At 40.1% G+C, this 24,199-nt stretch overlaps 1 protein-coding gene across 9 annotated transcripts in view; it reads left to right on the top strand.

Annotated features, from left to right (window-relative positions):
• Positions 1 to 24,199, top strand: part of LOC129763342 (rhophilin-2) — a 263,041-nt gene that overhangs the window by 105,807 nt on the left and 133,035 nt on the right. The window contains exons 1-2 of one of the 9 annotated variants that reach the window (XM_055762311.1): positions 221 to 377; positions 14,438 to 14,662. The exons of 2 other annotated variants lie outside the window; for them this stretch is intronic. In XM_055762311.1, coding sequence (XP_055618286.1) covers positions 14,633 to 14,662 — 30 coding nt within the window. In that variant the 5' untranslated portion in view covers positions 221 to 377; positions 14,438 to 14,632. Of the gene's footprint in view, positions 1 to 220; positions 619 to 14,416; positions 14,663 to 24,199 lie in introns of those variants that run through there. 6 more of the 9 variants (XM_055762310.1, XM_055762312.1, XM_055762309.1 and 3 more) reach the window with 6 other exon arrangements.

Genomic DNA, 24,199 nt, shown 5'->3' with positions numbered 1-24,199 from the left:
ATTTCCACCACTCATTCACTCCCGGTTCTGTCCGTCCGTTCGCCTCCCATGCAGCGAAGTCAATTCGCGCAGCCCATAGCCTACTTTTGGCGTGGTGAGGAGAAGCCTTCGACTCACAAACGGTCTTGCGGTATATCGCGCGCACCCGCTCTCATCATCGAACCACAAAGCAGCAGCAGCAGTCCGTGTCCATCGGCACCTTTCGCCGAATCGGCCGGCCATTGCTTGACGTCCCCCCAGCGGAGTCGGTTGCTTTTCGTCCGTTTGTTGTTTGTCTGTCGCTCATTGTTCGTCGGTCGATCGGTCGCTAAGGGGTGTGTTTGAGCGCGCGCGCAAGTGTCTCGCAGTGACGGATTTGCGCGGTGAACTTCGGCGAGGTCAGTGTTTTGGTCGGCGCGAGGGAGTAGCGCTTAATTACGTCACAGTGGCGTGCAAAGTGAAGGTTAAGAGTGCTTCTTGCTTGGGCACAATACAAACGCGCACGGTCTCTGGAGGTGCCGCGCGCGTGGTGTTCTATTGGTGTGTGCATTGTGAATTGAAGTTTCACGAGGAAGAATGAACCATTTTGAACAATGAGCGAAGTTGGATAAGAGAATGAAATAAACGAAAGGAATTAAGGTTGTGCGATAAGTTGATGGTCAATTGTGAAGTGTTGAAATAATGAGGCTGCACTGCTATGGCGAAGACGAAAAGATGTAGCTCCTGTTTCGGATAGCACCCAGCACTAGAATCGTAGACCCGTGGAATTGACCAGAGGATCCGTGAACGTGTCGAACAGGATAATAAAATCGGTTACTGATGCGGTTCTGCAGCCACACGCCAGCCTAAGAAGTGTTTGGAATGGGTGTGTGGATTAGCGGAACCTCGCCGTTTTGAATGGGTTTTGACTGCCGCGTTGTGGTATTTTAATTACGCGCAGTGCCTCATAAAATTATCGGACACATTAGAACGGGTCTTGCGGCAAAGTCAATGAGCGACCATGTTCATCGGTTTCGAATGTGGGAAGTCGTTCAGGGCACCACTAACAACGGTTCATAAACTATGCACGCCATGCTGCCTTGTTTCGATTGTTCCGATGCGTGAATTTGATTGATACTGGTTCAAATGGTTCCAATTTCCGGCGCAAAAAATCGATCATCGCTAGGGAAATTCCGAATAATTGAAAGACTTTCATAACTTTCGTAGCCAATCATTTCATACAAATTGAGGAAATGCTTTTCATGTTTTAGTGTACATGAAAGAATAGCAAGCAAAATTCATGAGTCCAAGTGCTTACCTACCGGTTTGAGTAGTCTTACTTTCCTCGCGAAGAAAGACTTGACTTAAGATATTCGCCTTGAAAAAAATAACCCTCCTATGCTCGCGCGTCCGGTCTGACAGACCGAGAATCAATGGGTTGCTGAAGTAAATGATTTAATAGTCATTTACTGAATGAAATGAAATTAAAGAAAACTATTTTTTTCAATCAATTATATATTTTTCTTCAAAAATCACAAGAGGGTTGTGTCCGAGACACGACCGCATAGTTGACGTAGGATTCCGTTAGGCTATCTGTTGATTTTGGATATGTTTGAAGACTTACATCGTTAAACTCTTTGATAATGATTTTGTGGCCCTGAAAAGGGCCGTTTTGTTTGGTTGTTGGGTATTGTTTGTGCACTTCACCAGTGTTTACCAGATGATGTTGACGGAAGGATGGTAAACAATCGTTGGATGGTGCGTATAGAAGATGCCGAAGTGACATGAAATATGATGAAAACTGCCTTCTGTGATCCTAGACTAAATACCTCCTGTGTTATGTATGGATGAAATAAAGAAAAAAAGCTCACCAATTTAATATAAGATAAGTATCAATACCGAACACAATTATCAGTAAAAACATGTTACCTTAATATATAGAAAACATATTTGAAATGGAAAAGGTAACTTTCTTTTATAATTTTTACCTTCTGAGTGTTTTTTAAACCCAATGCGAATTTTAGTTGGACTAACAACACCTAATACTATATGTAGAGCATATGGGAAATCACTTTTTCGAATATTTCTTCACTTTTCCAATTGTTCTCGCCGTATGAACTTTCTTTAGGTGAAAATGAACACAACAAAAGGGACAGCTTAAACAGAACGACCCGTTCTCGAGTGGGAACAAACTTTGCCACGGCGGGGTCAAATAACCCCTTTTTGGATTTTTTTGGATTTAAAATTGCTATGAAAGTAACATTACCTCACCGTCAATTGTCTTTACTTCTTTTCTTAAAAAAATCATCAGTGTATTCTTGAATATTTACTCCTTATCAAATTGAGCGAAATAATATATTTTGAGCTTTACATAGTAATATTTCAAAGAAGGGTCATTTGACCCGCTGTGGTAGGAATAGGTATACATGAAAATCGGTAGGTTCAGTGTTAACACAACTGCTACCATATACAATTTTACACTTACACTTGTGCTAAATTTTTCACAATACACGATCGGTTCGAAATTTCAAGAAGCAACCAACATCAAAGTTCAAAATTTAAGTGTTATTTGGTGCAATTAATCGTATCACTCACCTTACTTGCATTATAAAAATGCCCCCGACTTGCAATATTGGGCACCTTGGTTTTGATGTCTCTGTTAGGGAACACATTTCGATGGGAACAAATGCTCCCCCTACTTTCATGTATTTGCAATGCCGATTCACTGAAGGCAGCTTGGTTTTGATGTCTCTGTTAGGGAACCGCCGCATGTGTCGTCAATTTCGACCAATCAGAAGTGGATATTTCCGTTACGATAGAGGTTGAGATTTTTCAATTGTTCGATAGTTAGTTTCATGACATATATTATTTTATTCAACATAAAAAATTGTTATGGAGTGCCGAAATCGATTGACGCAGAAATTCCATCAATCCATCATGAAATGACTGAGCAATAAGCGTTTGAAATTGGACAATTTTCACGATGTGCTCGATTTTCGATTTTCAATTTGTACCCCAATATGTTCCCGAAAGACGTAATCCTACGTCAATAAATACCAACAACGCCTAAAAATACACAATAGCAATATTATAGAGACACGCACAGTCTGTGAGTATACGAGTTACAAGTTTGCGCACGAGTACAGAAGAGTTAAAGAGCCTCGCTGGGGTTGAATCCAACTTAGAACGATGTCTTTTTGACTTTCACTCGGATTAAACAATTATGATCTGTAGCCAAACACCAATTTTCTTCCCCTGTTGAGTGTGAACCACTGCGTCCATTGTTTTGAGCTATTGTGGTATGCCCATTTTTTTATGTTCTGCCCGCTAAATTTACAGTCCTGAATGTCGACACAAATCAAACCTCTTATCAAAGTGTTGAAGTCTGCGCCTTATTAGAGCTTTGCTACTCCAGAGCAAATGTTCCAAGGTTTCGGCATTACATTACTGCCTATTGACCATATAGAACGTCGAAAGAAGTCCACGCTTCAACAACGCCAACCGAATGTTGAATCATCAACGCGCTGCTGTTTTTGGTCGACGGTCAGCAAACGCGGCACTCATCGCGCGGATAACTTTTTCATGTCCAAAATGTGGTGCAAAATGTATCTCATTCGTTCTTTTCAAATGCCTAAGGTCCCAGCTGACTCGCGTAACTTCACTTAACGATCATTCAATACGAGTCGAAGCACTTGTTTTACGATTTCTAGATTCGTAGCTTCTTTTGGTCTTTCAGAGCGAGGTGCACCTGCGACGCTTGTACGGCCTATTTTAAATTCATTAAACCACCGATAAATTGTTGTTCTCGAAGGAGCAGAAGTGGAATAACATTTCGTCACCCACTGCATTGATTGTTCAGGAGTTTTTCGTATCAAAAAACAATGTTTGATCAAATACGATATTCCTCTTTTTCCATTAAAAAAATTGAATTTTTTCGGGTGGTGATGAAGAAAATACGAAGACAGATAATTGAGTTTAATAAATTTCCCATGGAAGGTAACTACAGGGTTTTCCAACTTTAAATTCCGAAAGTAAATTGAAATAAAACACACTTAGAATTCGAATTTCGATGAAACTTTTATTTCAAATTAAAGTTTGGTTTATACCATTATGTGTGAAATACAACATCATTCAAATGTCCACCTAGGGCTTCCTCGCACACCTTGATCCGGAACAGGTAATTTTCGATGACTTTTCGGCACATATGGGGCGGTATCTCGGTCATAACTTCACGAATGTTGTCTTACAAATGTTCAAGAGTTTGCGGAGAGTTGGCATAGACACGGTCTTTCGCATAACCCCACAAAAGAAAGTCTAGCGGGTTCAAATCGCATGATCTGGACGGCCAATTGGCATCACCAAAACGCGAAATTATGTGTCCCTCAAATTTCGTTCGCAATATGGCCATGTTCGGTCGTGTTGTGTGGCACGTGGCGCCGTCCTGCTGAAACCACATGTCATCCGTATCCATATCTTCAATTGGTGGCAAAAAAAAAACCGGTTAACATGCGGCCATAGCGCTCACCATTCACAGTTACCGTCTCGCCGTCCTCATTTTCAAAGAAATACGGCCCGATGACTCCACCAGACCATAATGCGCACCAAACAGTGACTTTTGGCGGATGCAATGGCCTCTCAACAATCACGTGTGGATTTTCTGAGCCCCATATACGGAAATTTTGGGTGTTCATATAGCCACCGAGCTCGAAATGTGCCTCATCGCTGAAGAAAATTTTATGCGAAAATTCAGCATTTTGCTGCTGTTGTTCGTTCACCCAATCGACGTATGCCCGACGCATTCCATGGTCACCACGCTCTAATTTTTGTACTAGTTGGACTTTATATGGATGTAGGTGCAAGTCCAAATGCAAAATTCGCCACAATGATGTGTTTGACAAGCCCAATTGCTGAGCACGCCGTGGAATCGAAACATTCGGGTCATCCTCCACACTGGCAGCAACAGCAGCAATATTTTCGGCCGAACGCACATTACGATGATGCACAGGTTTCACGATATCCGCTACGGATCCAGTTTGTTCGAATTTACGCACTACATTAGCGATTGTGTGCTCTGTAGGCCGTCCATGACGACCAAAATCCGTCCGTAATGCTCGAAAATCATTTGCCGGTTTTTCATCATTTTTATAGTATAATTTAACAAAATTAACACGTTGTGCGATGCTAAAACGATCCATATTGTAAAATGGCAGACATTCAACTAACGATATGACGCTTTGGTTGACAGCCATGTCAAACGGTTGTCAGCGCAGGGCTGTATACTTTCGGAAGCCCGGAATGGAAAACCCTGTATATTAGCTTATTTGCAATAAGCCATCACGGTTGGAGTTCGACTGATAGAGATGTCAATTTTTTTTCTGCTCACTCATGGGTTACTATGATTGATGCTGCAATGATAGTCTCGATGATAGTCAGTGAGTGTGAAGGCATTTTTTTAAAGCCAACCATGGATGCCAGGTGATTTTTTAAAATGTCTTCACATGGTACGAAAAAATGTCTTCACATGGTACGGAAAAATGTCTTCAAATGTATTCACAATCATATCGGATGAAACTAAAATTCATAACTTACTTTTGAGCAAAGTTTAATAGCTAATTCAATGTTTATTTTAATTGGTATTGTTATACAGCGAATTTGGTTAAACTTACTTTTAGGTTTTGAGGTTTATTTCAACAAACGTGAACCGTTGACGTGAACCGATAAACCGTTGATTAGGGTAATATAGACCCAGTTCTTCTACAAAAACAGAACTGTGATAACTCAATTTGTTTATTTTAGCTTGGAAGTTTTGGTTGTAACTCAAACCATATCCATAAACTAATTATTGAAACGGTATTTAACCGGAAAACCTTCGATTTGTGAAGTGGTCGTTTGGAAGAAGGTTAATCGATTGTATAGTATAGGCCCAAAATAATAATAAAAAAATACAATGTCACAATCATTCGAATTCTCGAGCGCAAATGAACTAACGTTTCTAGGGGCAATATGCATTCAGACCGCTGGAAGTTCTGTAGAATTTGAAGTAAAAGTCGCTTTGTTGTTTTATTCATTCTATATGCATGTGGATTTTCTGCTTGAAAAAGTTTAAAAAAAACAAGTTAAGAACCCCGAGACCGTTGATTACTAAGAACAAAAGTGAACAAGTGACAATGAAAAAAAAAGCGAACAAAAGACAAAAGCCCTACTTCTTTTGACGATAATTTCAGCCAATAGTTAGAATTTCATGGAAATAATATCACTCAATAACCCACATACGCTATCATACTGAAATGTCTTCACATATTTCATATTGTCTTCAAAATGTCTTCACAAATCAAATGTCTTCACAGTAGGTCAAATGTCTTCAAAATGAAGACATGTCTTCAAACCTGGCCAACGTTAAACATCAATAATTAGCCCATCTTAATTTGAGAAATGAATTAGTAGATTTCACATATTTTTTGAAGTAGACCAAATTGTAACATTCTAAGAGGCAAATGTCTCAAAATACATGATTTTAAAACAATAGAATGAAATGAAAAAAAGGAACAGAGGTGTCCTGAGTGGGAAGGAGAAAGCCTGATTCGAGTTCGCAGTGCAGTTCGATCGTAAAATGAGGACGGAACCAAACAAGTAGTTTGTCGGAGAAGATCTGAAATATGCTGACATATACGTGATACACGAATCAAATGCAGGGTTCATTGTACGGGCAATGAGAGAGAAGGGAGAGAGAAACTACTGCAATTTAAGCTCCGCCATTTCGCGATAGTTCGCAGAGATATTTGCATCAATCGATAGAAAATATTTCCACTCGCGCAGCTCAGTCCAAACATTCTGTGCAAAAATTGATAGTTGTTGAATGGAATAAGGGTGTGTTGTACACAGAGAACAAACAGCGAAGATATTTGTTTTTAGGGGCGAGAAGGTAAATTCTCATTGACCACATTGAGCTTCGTATCAGGGGAGGCGACAATGACTATAATGAATTTTCAGGTGAATGATGAATGCACTTTCATGATGAAAATTATTAATGAAAAATTACATTTCTACATATGTGGACGGGGAAATTTTGCTTCAAAGAAATTTTCTCCGACTTGTACTGTGGTCACACGTACTCTTGAGCTTGCCACTCAGAATGCATTCAAGGCGTGTTATTTGGCATAGAAATCTCAGCTAAATACTAATAAAAATGACGCGAGTAATACTACGTTGAGACGGCGAAGTTCCTTTAGGAACGTTAGTGCCATTTAAGAAGAAGAAGAAGAAAAATACCCGCTTGATATCCGGCTCGAAGTGCTCTGCAATTTAACGCCACCCGGAAACAGTGCTCGAATTTCCTAAAATCGATCGATCGGAATAAGTCACCAATAAGTTATTCACGAGTCATCCTGTTAGCGACAAGATGGCAGCGGCAGCGAGGCTTTCCAAACGACCTCTCTCAAGACCGAGTGCTTGGGGTTTCCAAATTGACATTTTTTAAGGCTAGAGGTGAATGAACTGAGAAAATCTGAGAGTCAGAGAAAACAAAACATCATTTTCATTACACCAATAAATCCAAACACGCTCTGAAATGCTCAAAAGTTCTCCCTCAAAAAACATGAAAATCAATTCGCTTTTGATTACTTCGGTTATTATGCTAGAATGTATCGAAATTTTCAAAATAACACTTTAGTCGAAAATGACTCTGGAAAGAACCGATAGGTTTGGGTGGTTTTGAAGAAGCAGTTAAAGATGAGAAGAGATTTGTGTCCTTATTGCCAATGGACGTAGCGCGTTGCGGTCCCCCCAATTACGTATTTGTTCCGCCACCCCCGTTATATTTTTGATAACGCATGAAATCAACAATTCGTGCGTATGATTCAATCATGCACGAGAAATCTTCACATAACGGTATGAAAACTTGGTTCGTGCCCGTCAATGCAAGCTCTGTACTATGCTTACTTCACGCATCTTCTGAGAATGTATTTTGCTGAGGCGAAAAAAGTACACCTCCGGTCAACACAGTAGCTAAGTAATAGCTGCGGCTTTCACGGCCATTCGACGACGCTGATCAATTTTCGATGGACTTCATAGATTTTTTTTTGATTTCATAAATATTTTTATCTTCAGAAAGTGAATGTCATACGACTTCATAATGCTTTAATTGGGTAATGTTTTCTTATATTTTCGTTACTCTTACTCATACAAAATAGTTTAAAATATGGTAACACCAGACGGACCAACCAAGGAAGTCTGCCGGGCCGCAGGTTGCACAAGAGCGATCATAAAGGGTGTGTCACATCAAATTTGCTTCACGGAAAAAACACTGTAGAAATTTTATTTTTAGGAATTATATCTTCAGCTTTCGCTTATAATCAGATAAGAGTGTATAGATCACGTTGGCCATGCTTCACTGTTAATTTTTCGTAAATTTGGAAAAATGTCGTCGAACGAAAAAGAGCGTTGTGAATTAATCCTGTGCACTCATTTCGAGAATCCGGAGTTGTCACATCGGGACATCGGTAAGATGCTGGGAATCGTCCAATCCACGGTCAGCAGAGTACTAAAACGATACTTCGAGAACCTAACCATCGACCGGAAGGTGAAGAACGGCAAAAATGGATGCTCCGTCAGTGAAAAAGATCACAAGCGCGTAGTTAAGCAGTTTAGACGTGATCCGAGAAGTTCGGTCCGGGATAAGCCAATAAGCTGAATTTGTCAAGTTCATTCGTCCAGCGGACCAAGCAGCGGGAGGGCCTGCGTACATACAAGGTTCAGAAGGCTCCTAACCGCGACGAAAGGCAAAACATGGTGGGGAAGACGCGAGCCCGGAAGCTGTACACCGAAATGCTGACGAAGCCGCATTGTCTGGTAATGGACGACGAAACCTACCGCAAAGCGGACTTTCGTCAGCTGCCGGGCCTGTTGTTCTTCCCCGCAGAGGACAAATTCAGCGTTCCGGAGGAGATTCGCAAGCAGAAACTATCCAAGTTTGCCAAAAAGTACATGGTGTGGCAAGCGATCTGCTCTTGCGGAAAGCGGAGCGCCCCCTTCGGGATGACCGGCACGGTAAACGGGCAGGTTTACCTTAAGGAGTGCCTACAGAAGCGCTTACTACCACTATTGAAGCAGCACGAGGGCCCGACCAAGTTCTGGCCGGATCTCGCTTCGTGCCACTATTCAAAGGACGTGTTGGAGTGGTACGAAGCCAACGGGGTCACCTTCGTGCCAAAGGAAATGAACCCGCCCAACGCGCCGGAGCTTCGCCCAATAGAGAAATATTGGGCGATTATGAAGCAGGCCCTCCGGAAGAACCCAAAAGTTGTCAAATCGGAGGCGGACTTCAAGAGAAAATGGATTTCTGTTCAAAAAAAACTACAACCTGACGTTGTACAGAACCTTATGGACGGGGTAAAGAGGAAGGTGCGAGCATACGGGCTTGGGCTCGAAGTATGAATAAAAAGAAAATGCCAAGAGTTGTTTAATAGTTTTTATTTTACTGTCTAAAATTTTCAAAAGGATCGGTCTACTGGGCGAATTTCTACAGCGTTTTTTCCGTGATGCAATTTGATGTGACACACCCTTTATAGACATCACTGCCTGTAACCATAATTATTCTTAAGTGCTTAGAGGCAGGGGATAGTAACTTCAAGCAAAAAAGTGGGGCCGATTCGAGATTGCTTTTATGTAAACAGTGAACTTTTTTTACACTCTAAAAATTGCACCGACTTGCACTGACAACTGAATGGTATTGTCAATTTGTGCGAGATGCCTCAAAACAGCTGGGAATAAATATTGTTTATATACAGTAAGTTGCATTTAATGCGACGTTTGGATCGTTGGCCAGACCTGTAATGCTTAATTGGACATTTTTGTAAACATCTAGTTTGGGGCCCAAATTATGGCGCCACATTAAAGTTGCCACCAGACGTAGACACTATACAACTCACATCGTCAATGTTCAATTACAAGTCAAAATCGCCTCCAAAGCGACACTGAGTGGTGCCTCGGCATGTCGTAAAAAAATTAAATTACTGTATTATATTGTTGTTTATCTTCGCATCATAAGCAATGAACACACATTTATTTTCCACTTGCAACAGTATTCACGATGATTGGATGGATGAATATACGACTTATACATGCATCTAGTGCGACTATTGTCATGCGTATATACGATTTACTACAGACAACCAAAAAACTAATGGCGGAAAACGTTCTTGATGATTATAATAATTATTATAGATTTTTGTAAATACATGTATGTTTGGAATATTACGTTAAAAATTATTTTTAAGTCCGAATATTTCCGGTTTCAAGAAAAGTGTTTAACTTTCACGTTGCTTTTTTTTTATTTTTAACTTTTAAGAACGGAAGATTATCTGTTTGCCGATCTTTTGCGTTCTGATAAACATAGCGACAAAATAAATTAGTTCATCTTCGTCATTCAATTGCACTTAACTCAAAACTGTAAACATGAGATTATGAACTTGACAAACCAAGCTGCCAAGTATGCCAACCCACCAAACATTAAATCGTATATAGAGCATCGAATATCTGATATTTTGGGTGGTATATGATGCACCCAAATAGCATATACAGTAAGTTACCTCTAATCCTCGACATACCGAGTCACTACTCAGTGTTGCATTAGAGTTGATTGGTCTGTAATTGGACATTCACGATGATAGTGGTACAATGTTTACATCTGGTGGCTACTTTCAATCTGGGGCCATACTTTGGGTATCAAACTCGATGTTTACAAAATATCCAATTAGAGATGAAAATGTCCAATTATTTGTGTCCCATTACATGTCCGTCCAATTAACTTAATGTCGAATTAGAGGTTACTTACTGTACAATTATTAGGCAATACCTAATAACATAATAAGTCTGTTGTCATACGAATATACGTTCATCACTGCTATAAAAAAATGGCGGAAAATATTAAAGTAAAATGTTCGGCCCGGGGAATCACCATTTTTGTATGTATATAGAACTTTTATAAACATTTATGTTTGTACAAATAGGAATTAATCAATTTAGGGATTTTTAGGGATATAAATGTTTGATACGAGTGGTGGCGACAGTTATAAAATTACTCCGATGGGATCTCGTACGGCTATCTGAAATATGATTTTAGCCCAATTGAAGCTCTTACATATGATACGAAAGAGTTACAATCGGATACGTCATTTCTGATTGTTTATTGTGCTTTAGTGGAAATATCGCAAAATTTATATAGAAATGGTTAATTAATATTCAGTACTACATGTTTCAAGTAATCGATAACATGAAGTAAAAAATTTCATTCATATTTTAACAATTTAAAACTGCCTTCGGGACTGCCCAGCAAATCGTAAAAAATTCGAGGGGTTGTATCCGAGACACGACCGCTTAGAACGTAGGACTACGCAATCTTTTTTCTTTTGAAATTTGATGGTTTATCATTTCGAATATTATTTGCGAATACGTCGAAATTTAATAAATAACTCTTTAGTAAAAAGTTCCGGGGCCCTGAGAAGGTTTAATGGCTTGCGTAGTTTTGTAGAATCATTTCGAGAAGCAACGATCATTTTTTGCCTTTGCGAGAACAATACACTAATTGGTTATATGTCGCAATTTGTTTCTTTATATCAATGCACGCATTGCACTGAATATTAACGAGAGGCATCTTCCGTGCATCGCCATCAAAGACGAATGAACTGTCTTAGTTTCAAGTGTCTATAATTCGAAAGAAAAAGAAGTGCATCGTCATTCAACAAGCATCAAACACGCGTCCAACAGATGCACACAGTTACAGTGCTAAAAATGAATTATCGCGAGAATGACCGTTTCTCGATTATCGTTCAAAACCGTCAACAAAGTTTTTCTAAGTTTCTATGTTTCGCGCAACGAAAACAAGCAACACACAAAAAACCAAACACCAAACATGTTTAGAAGCGACCTATAATCATTTGCACTCTTCTCTTTTTTCGCCTTCTTTGCCATGACTCGGATGGTTGTGTTAATTGCAATGCCAGATGCACTTCAAGTGAAATGTTCGCTAGCATTCACAGCTCGAGGGGAAACTTTAAACACAAAACGAGCAGAATAAGCGACCTTTGTTGTTTCGGGCACAGAAAGATTCTGAGAATTTTCCTCAGAGGAGATGCAATACTTATACGCTAGTGACAGCTTACTTGCTATGCAAGGGTGAAGTTTACTTCGCAAATTTTCTCTTCCCGCTATCCCCCTTCGTTGTTTCTGTTCTAGCGGCTGCATAAGATACCCGTTATTGACAGCTCTGTTCGGGAAAGTACACAAATGGACAGCACAAATGTATGGAAAAAAGGGAATGCTTCAAATTTTCATCAATTTAAACCATATACAGACTATGGGATTGTAATGTATAGCATATCAAACAAAAAAAATCTTAGAAAATTTCCAATTTGATTGGTATGCAAATCGTTTAAATCCGTTCGTAAAAAAATATGTATATCGCTTCCACGTTTGCATGTATGGGCTGGCAGGCGCATCATATACATGCAATTTATATTAATTATACTTGTATGTTTGTGAATATAATCCTCAAAATAAAATCATTACACTAAACCTTCGTTTCAAACAACTTATACAGTAACCAAATCACGCAATAAACTTAAAGAATTGCTGGGAATCTCTTATCAATATTTGTTCAAATTCAAAAAGGTGCTTAACTCCAGTTTTGTTGACATCTTGTATGCATTCAATTAAATCGTACGATAAATCATATATAAACATAAACATTCCCACCTTTCATCCTTCATTAAACACCTCGTAGTAGAAATCTGTCAGTATACATACACTCTCCAACAAAACATAGTGGAAAAAAATATATTCGTCGATGTAAACAAGCGGTGAAAAAGGAGACACTTTTCGACGAGTGATTTGTATGAAGTTCCACTGCCGTGTTAGAGGTCTCAACTTTACCCAAAATTGTCTTGAGTGGTCCCAGATTTTGTACAAGATTAATTTTTTGATACGTGTCGAGTGAGTTCCACACACTCATTTTTCTAAATTCATACCGAGTTTACAAACCCCTCTTACTGCTACTCTAAAGAAAAACTAATCAGGTAAATTACTTCCTGCAATCTTCGTTCTGTACACTCTGAAAATCGCACATACCTTAGACTGCATTTGCCACCATTCCAGCGAACAAACACAATTCCCAGTTATATCACCGTTGTTCCGAACCAAAGAAATGAATGGAATGCTCCCACACCTGTGTGCCCACCAAACCAGGTAATCTCTCGAGCGAATCGTCGCCACGTCTTCCTTCCACTTGAACGCGAACCTCCGTGGTTCTGTTGCATTGTTATTCCTCCCCTCCCGGCAGCGTATCGTATTATTTTTGTTCTCTGATGAATTGAAAGCTTATTAAGTGAGACGAAACAAAAAAAAAATGCAATTCACCTCGCACCACGCGAAAGAGAGCGGTAAGCCAACGACACCAACGAACCGTGGAGTACGACGAAAAGCTGCCGAACCGTTCTTCCAGACCCCAGTACTCCTAATTTTGTCATTCCGGAATCATCATCGTCAACAAACGGTGCTTTCCTGGGTGCAAATTGGAAATGGGCAAATGTCTGACCGATTGGCAGGTTTGATTTGATTTTACTAGTGGATGCTAAAAATAGAGTTATAACATTTACCCAGAAAATCTAGCCGATCACTGGCGGCACTAATTAGCGGTTCTTATTTTGTGGGTTGAATCAACGAAGTTGAAATTTATTTCACGGTGATTGATGGCAACGGTACAAATTGTAGAATGTTATATATTAATCAAATCCGTTGCTGAGGTTATGATTGAAATTGGACACCACTTACTCACGTTTATGTTGTGAAAACCATCGATTTTCTTTTGCTTTTCTGGGAATGGACTCCAGTTTGTGTAAAAAAAAAAAATTACACCGATTAGTTTACCGCAGACAAAGCAGCACCGACTTTGTTGCCTAATGGCGTTAAAATAAACGCGTCTTGACGCGTTATCCAAAAATAACAATGAGGCTACTTTTCCCGCCACCCACTATTCTTCTGGGCTCACCACAAAAATCTGAGGAGTTTTGCTTTATATGGTAACCCACTTCTTAAACTCAGCGCTTCTCAGCGCTGAGAAGACGTTCATCGAACTTTCGATCTTTCGCGGTGAATACTTGAGGCTAATCAAGCCGCGCAATTATTGCGATTATTTTGTGTGTTTCACGAAAATAATCGCCGAAAGGTAAATACCTCAATTTTCGCTGCCTTTGTTCGTTCTCCCCCGCTTCGGGGTGTAATTGTGGGTGAAAATCATCAAACGCAAAACTGAAACAGGTGGAACGCCAAGTGTCGAGAGTTCATTGCTATGTCCGATCCGAAACAAGGAAGCTTCACTTTACTACCCAAAAAAAAAAAAAAAAGGCAAACAATAAACAGCACAATAATCAACCGCATTTTTGCTTGTGAACAACACCGATTATAGAGCCATTTTTTTGTTGTCTAGACCACGCGTGTGTTGTGTTGTTCGCATTGAACTGTGTCCGAAACCAATGGCGATTATCGAAGTGAGGAAGTCGAGCAAATGTGCCCCAGAAGTGTAAAAATTTGATTTTTTCTACAAACAAACCAGTTGCATTCTCCCCAACGTGTCGTTTGGGGCTGCAATCGTCGAAGCGTCACCGTGGAGCACTATATCAGCATGGGCTACCTGCAGGATTTGCAGCTGAAGGTAAGACTGGGTTTTTACGAGAAAATAGTTCTTCAAATTGTTCACTAACTGTTGTTTTTGTTTTTAAAGTAAGGAAACTCGTCCTGTTTATATACTTTTTAAAAAAGAGTTTTATTAAATTCCTAACCTACTTATTCCCTAGCCGACGTCCAGTGTGAGAAAAGAGAGCGAGCCACATGGCTGTGGCCTTTTTATTATTTCATTCTGCTGGGTATGCATATCGCATACCGCTGACGATGGATGTGCCGCGTGGCGTTGTATACCGGCTGGATTTCCTAACGGCTCCCCTTTTAGTCGAAAGTCGTCCTCGGCTTTCCTCAATTATCTTGCTGCGGTATGAAATTAACCCTCGGTTTCTTCTGAATATATTCATCTACAATGTCCTCCATACTACCCGTTGGCGTGTCTCCCTTGATAACGATTTTGGTTCTATGGCATGGTGGAAGTATGTTTTTGATGACCAAGGTGAAAATGATTCCAAGGATGATTAGAGTTGTAACGGAGAATGAACCAAAGGATATCCACTTGAAGGTGCGCAAACTTCCGTGTATGTTTTTCGTCGTCAAGTTGAGCTTGTGCAGGTGTTCTCGATGATTTAGATGAAGTTTCTGTAAGTAGTCTTAGAGGCATACGATTGATGATTTCAGTGGCGTTTACCTTTAACCCGGTGGTTGGAATAAAAGACGTTGCAGGTCCTTCAGCGTCGAGATTTGTATACTCCTCTCCATTTAGGTGGATAGTACATCCGGAGAACTGAATTAAGAAAGATCCCTGCAAGTCTTTCGTGTGTTTAAAACAGCTTGAAGACATAGTCATGTTTGCATCATTTACAACGATATTGGCGTCGTTGATTTTCTTTACAAAATTTTGACCATACGTTTTCTCAACCATACATTGGGCAGAACTTCCACTCATTAGTTGTTGAATGCATGCTCCTGCTACTTCTAACTGCGACTCTTGGCAAATGTAAAGTCCTCTGGTTTTAGGACATAAATTTTGCATATGGTAAGATTTGGGTCCTTTTAGATAGTAGTTTGAAGATAGATGAACACGTGTACCATTGGTTATGACTGGTTCGATGTAGTGTAGCTCATAAATGACATCCTTAATTCTTGGAACTTTTTAGGTGTAGATAATTGAATGTGAGGTTCGAAGAACATAAGCGCTGGCGATATCCAGAATAGTGCCGAAGGAATCTAGTTCGAAATTGTTGCTGGTGAGAAACTGTTGTGCTGCGAAGATTTCTTCTGGGCTGATGAGGCGGCTGCTTGGTATATTAAACCTAGCTAAAGTTATAGCCTCCTCTACTATCTCTAAATTCTTGATGAGCTCATCTAAATTAAATAAAAGATTAACTGATTCAAATCCATCCATTGTTTCATTATATGACTTGTAATAGTCGGTAGCTAGCAAAGAGATAGTTTTTGTTAAGTTATTGATTCTTTCTTCAAATTGCTTGTTAATTGCTGTTTGCTTATTATTTTGTTCAATTAGTGTATTGGTAGTGGTATTAATGATTTTCAAATCTTCGGCATCCGGGCTGCCTGATATATATTTCCAGGCTTTTCCTAGGGTTTCCCATCGTCTGAATCGTCTAATATTTGGCGTTTTCAATTTTTCAAAAGTTATTAACAATTTTTCTTGTTTAGATTTTATAAGTGGGCTCAGGAAGTGTCTATGTGTTATCTTTTCATTTGCAATTACAATCAGTTTTTCAATAATGGATTCAATAGAACTTACATTTACACGGTGGATAATTCTAACATAGTTATGGCTTATTCTCGCAGGTCCTAATGACACAACAGCTAGAGGGTTTTGATTTAAATCGTGTATGCGGACATCGCAGTGTCCGCCCTGGAGTAGTAGACATAGTCTGGAAGGAAGATCATATAAATGAGGGGTTTAGATAGGAGATCTTTTGATGCTTTTCTTGTGAATTTTGATGTTTGTGTCGTCGGTCACTGTCTTGTCCGTTTCAGTTTTGATGTTTATGAGTCGATATCTGTGTCCGTGAGGCGTTGGATGTGCTTTACATTTTACTAGTGCTTGTCTATTTACCAGTTTCTTGAAATCGTCCTTTGATATTATGGGTAATTTAGAATTGTGATTGTTTGCGTCTAGGGATATATTGTCTCTAGCGGTCTGAAGTGTTTTGTTTTTCGAAAGGTTGATTTCGTCAATGTTAAGGGACGATGAATTTCCAAATATTATTTCTCTAGGTGTGAGTTTTGTCGTCGTATGCTTTGTCTCGTTATACAGGGTCGTTACCAAGACTAGGCCCTGATAAAGTGAAAGATTTTCTATTTTGTCTCTATTTGCCATAGACATTTCGAGCAATGTGTTGTGGAAACGTTCCACAATTCCGTTGCCATTACTGCAACTCGCGAAATGAAGAGATATACCAAGTTTGTGTAAGAATTTGTTAAATTTTGCATTTCTAAAACTTGTGGCTTGGTCACAAGTGATCATTTTTGGTAGGCCGAAACTTTTAAAGTATTCAGTCAGAGTCTCCATTAACTCATCGGCAGTTTCATTTTGAATCTTGTAAATTTGCGCGAACTTTGAGAACGCGTCAACGAGGGTTAAAAATTTTTCACCCTCTTTGACATAAACGTCTATGAAGACATTTTCAAACGGTCTTTCATAAATTCTTCTACCAATCGGGATTTTGAACGGTTTTCGTTCATATTTGGCAAATTTGCAAGATTCACAGTTTTGTACAAATACCTTGACCTTAGATAACATCCCTGGGAAGTATACAGATTTCTGTAGCTCACTGTATGTGAGTTTCCATCCTCTGTGGTTAAAATTATGACATCGTTTGATGAATTCCTGTTGGTCCGCTGATGACATCAAATCTGGAAGTTTGAGATTGGAGAAGTTAATTTTTAAGGTCTTGCTAAATGTGTTATTAATTATCCTTCGACACGACAAAGAAATGTCGAGTGGCGCAAAGATACCGTTATTCGTTGTTGGATCCAGATAATCCTTCAAAATCCTTGTTAGGTCTCCATCTGAATATCCATTTCTATGAAAAATGTGTCTTACTTGACCTGGAAAAGTATTATATATTATATGTGGGCTCTTAGACTTATCCTTAGTAATTTTTAATATAAGCTGGTTCTTGTATTTGTTGATAATTTCTGGACCATATACTTCGTGATTTTCAAAGCATTCGCTTTCCAACGTTTGAAGATTGAGTTCCATGCGGGGAATCCTGGAAAGCCCATCCGCGACTACGTTTTGCTTTCCTTTCTTGTAAATGATTCGAAAGTCGAACTGTTCCAGATAAAGCCGTTGTCGGGTCTCTCTGCCAGTGGCGTCTGTCAATTTTAGCTCTTTTGTTAATGGTTCATGGTCCGTGTATATAGTAAATCGTCGACCATAGAGATACGGCCTAAACGTTTTCGCGGCAAAATATATCGCTAAAAGCTCCTTTGAAGTGGCTGAGTAATTCTCTTCAGCCTTTGAAAGAGTTCGAGAGAGATATGCAATAGGTCTCTCTTTACCATCAACCAGTTGCGATAACACTGCCCCAATTGCTACGTTAGAGGCATCCGTAGTCACAATAAAAGCTTCGTCAAAGTTTGGATAGTGTAATAGCAAATCCTTAGTCATTATATCCTTTAACTGTTTAAAGGCTGTTTCGAAATCATGAGTTACATCAAACGTTTTACTTTTTCCGCGTAATTTCGAAGTCATTGGTTTTGCAATGGATGCAAATTTTGGTATGAATCGGCGGTAGTAAGATACGGTTCCCAAAAACGATCTCAACTCCTTCAATGTCCTTGGGATTGGCCAATTTTTGATCGCCTCTACTTTCTTTGGGTTTGGTTTAACTCCTTGAACAGTAACGAGGTGCCCAAGAAATTCAACCTCTTTGCGAAGAAACTCCGACTTATTGCACTGTACCTTTAAATTGGCTTCTTTCAGAGTTTGCAAAACTTTAGTGATATCTTGCAGATGATTCTCCAAGGAAGGGGAAAGGATAATGATGTCGTCCATATAGACGAAACATCTGATACCCAGGTGTTTCCTCAATACAGAGTCCATCAACCTTTGGAAAGTAGCGGGCGCATTCTTCAACCCGAACGGCATGCGAATGAATTCGTATTTGCCATGATCTACATTAAAGGCAGTCTTGGGAATGTGAGCTGGTTCCACTTCAATTTGATGGAAGCCGCTTGCTAAGTCTAACACGGAAAAATATTGAGCTTTTCCTAATCTGTCAAGGATCTCGCTGATTTCCGGTATAGGGTATCGGTCAGCGGGTGTGACTTCGTTTAGCTTGCGATAGTCAACCACAATCCTATATTTCTTTTTGCCTGAATTGTCGTCTTTTTTGGGTACGACCCAAATCGGAGATGTCCACTGTGATGAGGACTCTTGAATAATCCCGTTGTCTAACATCTTCTGAATCTGTTCAGAAACAATTTCTCGAAGGTGGTATGGGTACTTGTATGTACGCTGATGGATGGGTTTTTCATTAGTCGTGTTTATAGAATGTTTTACCTCATGAGTGAAAGTTAACCTTTCGCTTTCATTGAAAAATATGTCTTTGAATGGCTTCAGGGTTTTAACCAGTAGGCGGATTTCTTCTTTATTTAAATGATCGGCAGGAAATTTTAGTTTACCTGTACTGCATTTGTCTTCCAACAAGTAAGGATCATTATCGAATGGTTTTAAGTTGTGATTTCTTTTCTTTCCATTTGCAGACAGAAATACTGTTGCCCTGTTATCCTCGGCTACATATAAGCCAGGATTTACAGTGACATTTGAGTTGATATCTGTTTCATGCTCAATTAAAAATGTGCCATTCGATGTAGTACAAATCTCACCAAGTTTTTCACGACACTCGTGGAAATTTATGTTTGAAGGATAGTACTTTGTGAAAGAGTACTCTCTGTTACCAATTATTAAAAAATGATGTGTTGTATCAATGATTGCGTTCATGCGCGCTAAATTTTCGTAGCCTATAAGGCCATCGAAAAATGGATGAAATTTAAACACGTGGTATGGCAATTTTTCACTGAAGGATTCTGCAAACAAATTAGCATGTACAACGCTATCTATTACAAATTTACCATTTTTGTTTGTTACAACCGCAGGATTAGATACCTTGCTAGCGGTTTTGACATGTTCCGGATTTATATACGACTTATTGGCCCCTGTGTCGACCAGAAAGTTTAAATAACCTTTCGAAGTCGTAAAACGAATGTATGGTATAAAATTCAAGTTCGAGAGTTTTTCAATCTGACCACGTGAAAATTTAGTTCATTGGATTCCACTGCGATATCTGATTCGTCGTCATCGTCATCGTCATTGTCATCGTCCGAGTCATTGTCCACTATGGCGCTTTGCGCTCCATTTGATTCATTATTATTATGCTCAACCCGCGCTCTGTATTGCTGATATGGTTTCTTATGTTGTTGTTGTTGTTGTTGTTGTTGCTGTTGCGGTGGGGGTTTATTAAAATTTAATTTACTTTGGTGTGCTTGATTTCCGAATGCTTTTGGTTTTACCGTCCCCTTTGCGCGTGTCTCGGCGTTAGCATTAAGCATAACTGCTGAGTGTGCTTCATCGAGTGTAGAAGGTTTAGAATTTCTAATAATGGACGCAAGTGGCTCCCCTATATTGTCCAAATATTTTGAGACTATTATCATCTCGATAATTTCGTTTGGTGAAAGCGGGTTCATTTGAAGATTAGCCTTCAACTTAGTATTGATTTCTTTAACCTCGTTAAAGAATCTCGAATTGTTTTTGTCACCTTTACGGATATGGAATAAAAGTGAAAGGTTAGTAGTAAAATCTCTTTGGTCACCGAAGTTTTCGACCAAAATTTTCTTAATCCCCTGTAAAGTACTGGGATTCCCGTTGGCACATAGAATGGTGCGTGCCTCACCTTTAATTTTGTTTCTTATTGCTCTGAGATAGAACATGTTTAATGTGTCAGGAGCACCCTTTCGTCCCTTCACTTTAAAGGTATCGTATTCTTCCAACCACGAGTTTAATTCTCGTTTGTTGCCCGTGAACTCGGACAAATTTTTGATGGGATCTGGCAGGCGATAAAGATCGTCATTCTGCCCCCCGGCGAGCATTGTTTTAAGCTCCTCAACCGTGTTACGGAGCTGCTCAATTTCACTGCACTTTTCGTCTGGCATTGTTTCGGTAGTTAAGTATAATTAAATGTGTGTACTTACACGATTATTTCCAGCATTCGATATGCTGATATGTAGGCCTCGAGGAGGCGGGCAATAGTTGTCGTTCTGCTAGGGGCGATGTCCAAGCGATGCTCCAGAATGATTATTCGGTGCTGCTGCTGGTGATCACTACTAAGCTTTCACTGTCACTTTGTCACTTTTTTTTTTCTAAAACCTCCTGATGGGTATCCTACCGGCTGCGCCAGTAAGGAAACTCTTCCTGTTTATATACTTTTTAAAAAAGAGTTTTATTAAATTCCTAACCTACTTATTCCCTAGCCGACGTCCAGTGTGAGAAAAGAGAGCGAGCCACATGGCTGTGGCCTTTTTATTATTTCATTCTGCTGGGTATGCATATCGCATACCGCTGACGATGGATGTGCCGCGTGGCGTGGTATACCGGCTGGATTTCCTAACGTAAGAATCCTAACTTTTGAACTAAATCGTTTATATTCTTGTTGTAGTTATAGTCCAAAGTAGGCAAGTGATTATAGGTTTCATATTCATTTTCCGGTTGAATATATCTGAGTTCGCATTATAAATTCCGTTCTTGTTTCCAGACTCCGGATCGGAAATGCAGATTTCATATACATTTTTCTGACTTCGAATTATTCTAATAGTTGCCAATTTGATTTTTGTACTCAAGGTTGTCTGACGCTTTCAGTAAACATTCTCGCCATTCTTCTGGATCATGCTCTGGATCCACAAGTTGCTCATCTGCTGAACTCATCCAATTGTCAAGCTTCCGTCATTCATCACATGAATCAATCGCAGTTTCGGCACTGGGATGCACGCCTGCTAGCCTTATGGGAGCCCCCAATCCCCTCATCTCAGTCGAGCATTTCCTGCCAGCGTCCATCAGGCATCCCAGACCTGAGGTTGAGGATGGAGAGGGGGCCTTCCAAACCGTTATTGCAGGCAAGTATGTTACCACACGGAACACTTCTCTTCCGGTAATGTCGACTTCTTCTAGCAACCTCACCTCCGTCGGAGGGGGCCCTGGTAACGATATCGGACCTCCCACGATAATTGCAGTTCCAAGTACCATGTCACCCACCGAGTCATCGACGAATTTGACATCTACCAGTGCTGAGGGACACGTCACTGATAGTATGCTTTCCGTGTGTTATCATAATGTAAGAGGTTTGCGCAGGGAAAATCGCCCAACTGCGTTTGTTACTGTCCAGCTGCGAGTATGACGTACTTGTATTTACGGAAACATGGCTCAAGGCAGATATTGATAGCAGTGAGATTTCTCCCGACTATATAATTTACCGTTGTGATCGTAATGCACATACCAGTACTTGTTCGCGAGGTGGTGGAGTACTGGTTGCAGTCAAAAACTGTTTGGATTGTGTATCAGTTCCGATTGCTAACTGTAACGAGTTCGAACAAGTTGCAGTACGCATAAAAGAACAATTTCGGTCTCTCTACATAGTCGCGATATATCTCCCTCGTAATTCAAACAACCAGTTATACTCTGCACATGCAATCGCTGTTCAATCCATAGCTGAGCGTCTTTTGGAGTCGGACATTATCCTATCAATCGGAGATTTTAACCTTCCGTATTTACGATGGAGTTTTGACGATGACATCAATGGATACATTCCTTCAAATGCTACTTCTGACATCGGACTTGACTTCACGAACGTGATGTTTGCTCAAGGCTTGAGACAAATGAATGGTTTCACAAACGTAAATGACAGACTCCTCGACCTGGTGTTTAACAATCTCCCAGAGTTCCTCGATATTATTGTACCATCTTCACCGCTATTACCTGTGGATAATCATCACGCTCCGTTTATTTTATTACTTGACGTACGGGTTGTCCCAACTTCAACGGACGAGTCTGAAGAATGCCTCAAGTTCGACTTTTCTTCATGCGATTTTAATCTTTTGAATTCTGTGCTTGCTGAAATTGAGTGGGTACGAGTTTTGAACAACGATTCAGTAGATCAGATGTTGTCAAACTTTCACGAATTTATTCATGATGTCTTCAGTCGCCATATCCCTCGAAGAAGAAGAGTGTCAAGCTCCGTTTACAATAAACCTTGGTGGACTCCTGAGCTACGAAATCTTCGCAACAACCTCCGCAAGGTGCGTAATCGTTATTTCAATTCGAAGAATGAGACTGACAGAGCTAGACTTCGAAATCTTGACTTGGAATACAAGAGTCTCCTTTCTGAAACATTTAAAAACTACCTGCTAAGAATTCAGGCAACGGTTAAACAAGATCCTTCAAGTTTTCGGAGTTTCGTCAAGAAAAGAAAAGCAAGCAGTAATATCCCTGGTTCGGTTAGCTACAATGAGACCGTTTCTACCACAAGTTCAGAGACCGCCAATCTGTTTGCTGCCTTCTTCGAAAGTGTCTTCAGCAAAGCATCACCGGTTCAACGTCACGATCGTTTTGAGGAAATACCAATCCATAACATAAACCTACCGTGCATCCAGTTTACTCCAGAGGAAGTGAGGAGAGGTCTCGAGGATCTTGACCCCAAAAAAGGACCAGGTACAGATAACATACCGGCCGCATTTTTAAAGAACTGTGCCTCTTCGCTTGCCAAGCCCATCACTGCTGTTTTTAACCGTTCGCTCTCGGACAGAATATTCCCGACCGCATGGAAATCAGCGTACATAGTGCCAATCTACAAATCAGGTAGCTATACCTGTGTTGAAAACTACCGTGGTGTGTCAATACTCTGTACTCTCAGCAAGGTTTTTGAGAAGCTTGTTCACACAGTTCTCTACCGAGTCGCGACTCCCATCATCTCCAGTAGTCAGCACGGATTTGTGGGACACCGTTCAACAACATCGAACTTAAAGTGCTATGTATCAGCGTTGTCACTTGAATTGGAATCGAAGCAGCAGGTTGATTCAATTTATATAGATTTCGCGAAGGCTTTTGACACAGTACCGCATAAGCTGATCGTTGATAAAATGGGTCACACTGGATTTCCCTCGTGGATAACGGAATGGCTCTATTCGTACCTGTCAAATCGTAACGCATACGTTATGGTCAATTCTGTGCGTTCCAGAACTTTCGACATTCCTTCTGGCGTACCCCAGGGCAGTGTTCTCGGCCCTCTAATTTTTATTATCTTCATCAATGATCTTTGCCTGTTACTCTCCTCATCCAATCTTTCGTTTGCCGATGACTTAAAACTATTTCGTGTCATAGTTTCACCAGATGACTGTGCTGCTCTGCAAAACGACATAAATCGTTTGCTTGTCTGGTGTGGCGACAACGGAATGCGAGTTAACTGCAAAAAATGCAAAGTGATATCCTTCTCCCGTTGCAGTAACGTTTTAGTCCATCAATACAACATGGAATCAGTTG

The sequence above is a fragment of the Toxorhynchites rutilus genome, chromosome 1 (genome assembly GCF_029784135.1).
Source record: "Toxorhynchites rutilus septentrionalis strain SRP chromosome 1, ASM2978413v1, whole genome shotgun sequence".
Lineage (NCBI taxonomy): Eukaryota > Metazoa > Arthropoda > Insecta > Diptera > Culicidae > Toxorhynchites > Toxorhynchites rutilus.
Note: the sequence above shows the minus strand (reverse complement) of the source record. Positions and strands in the feature narration are given on the sequence as shown.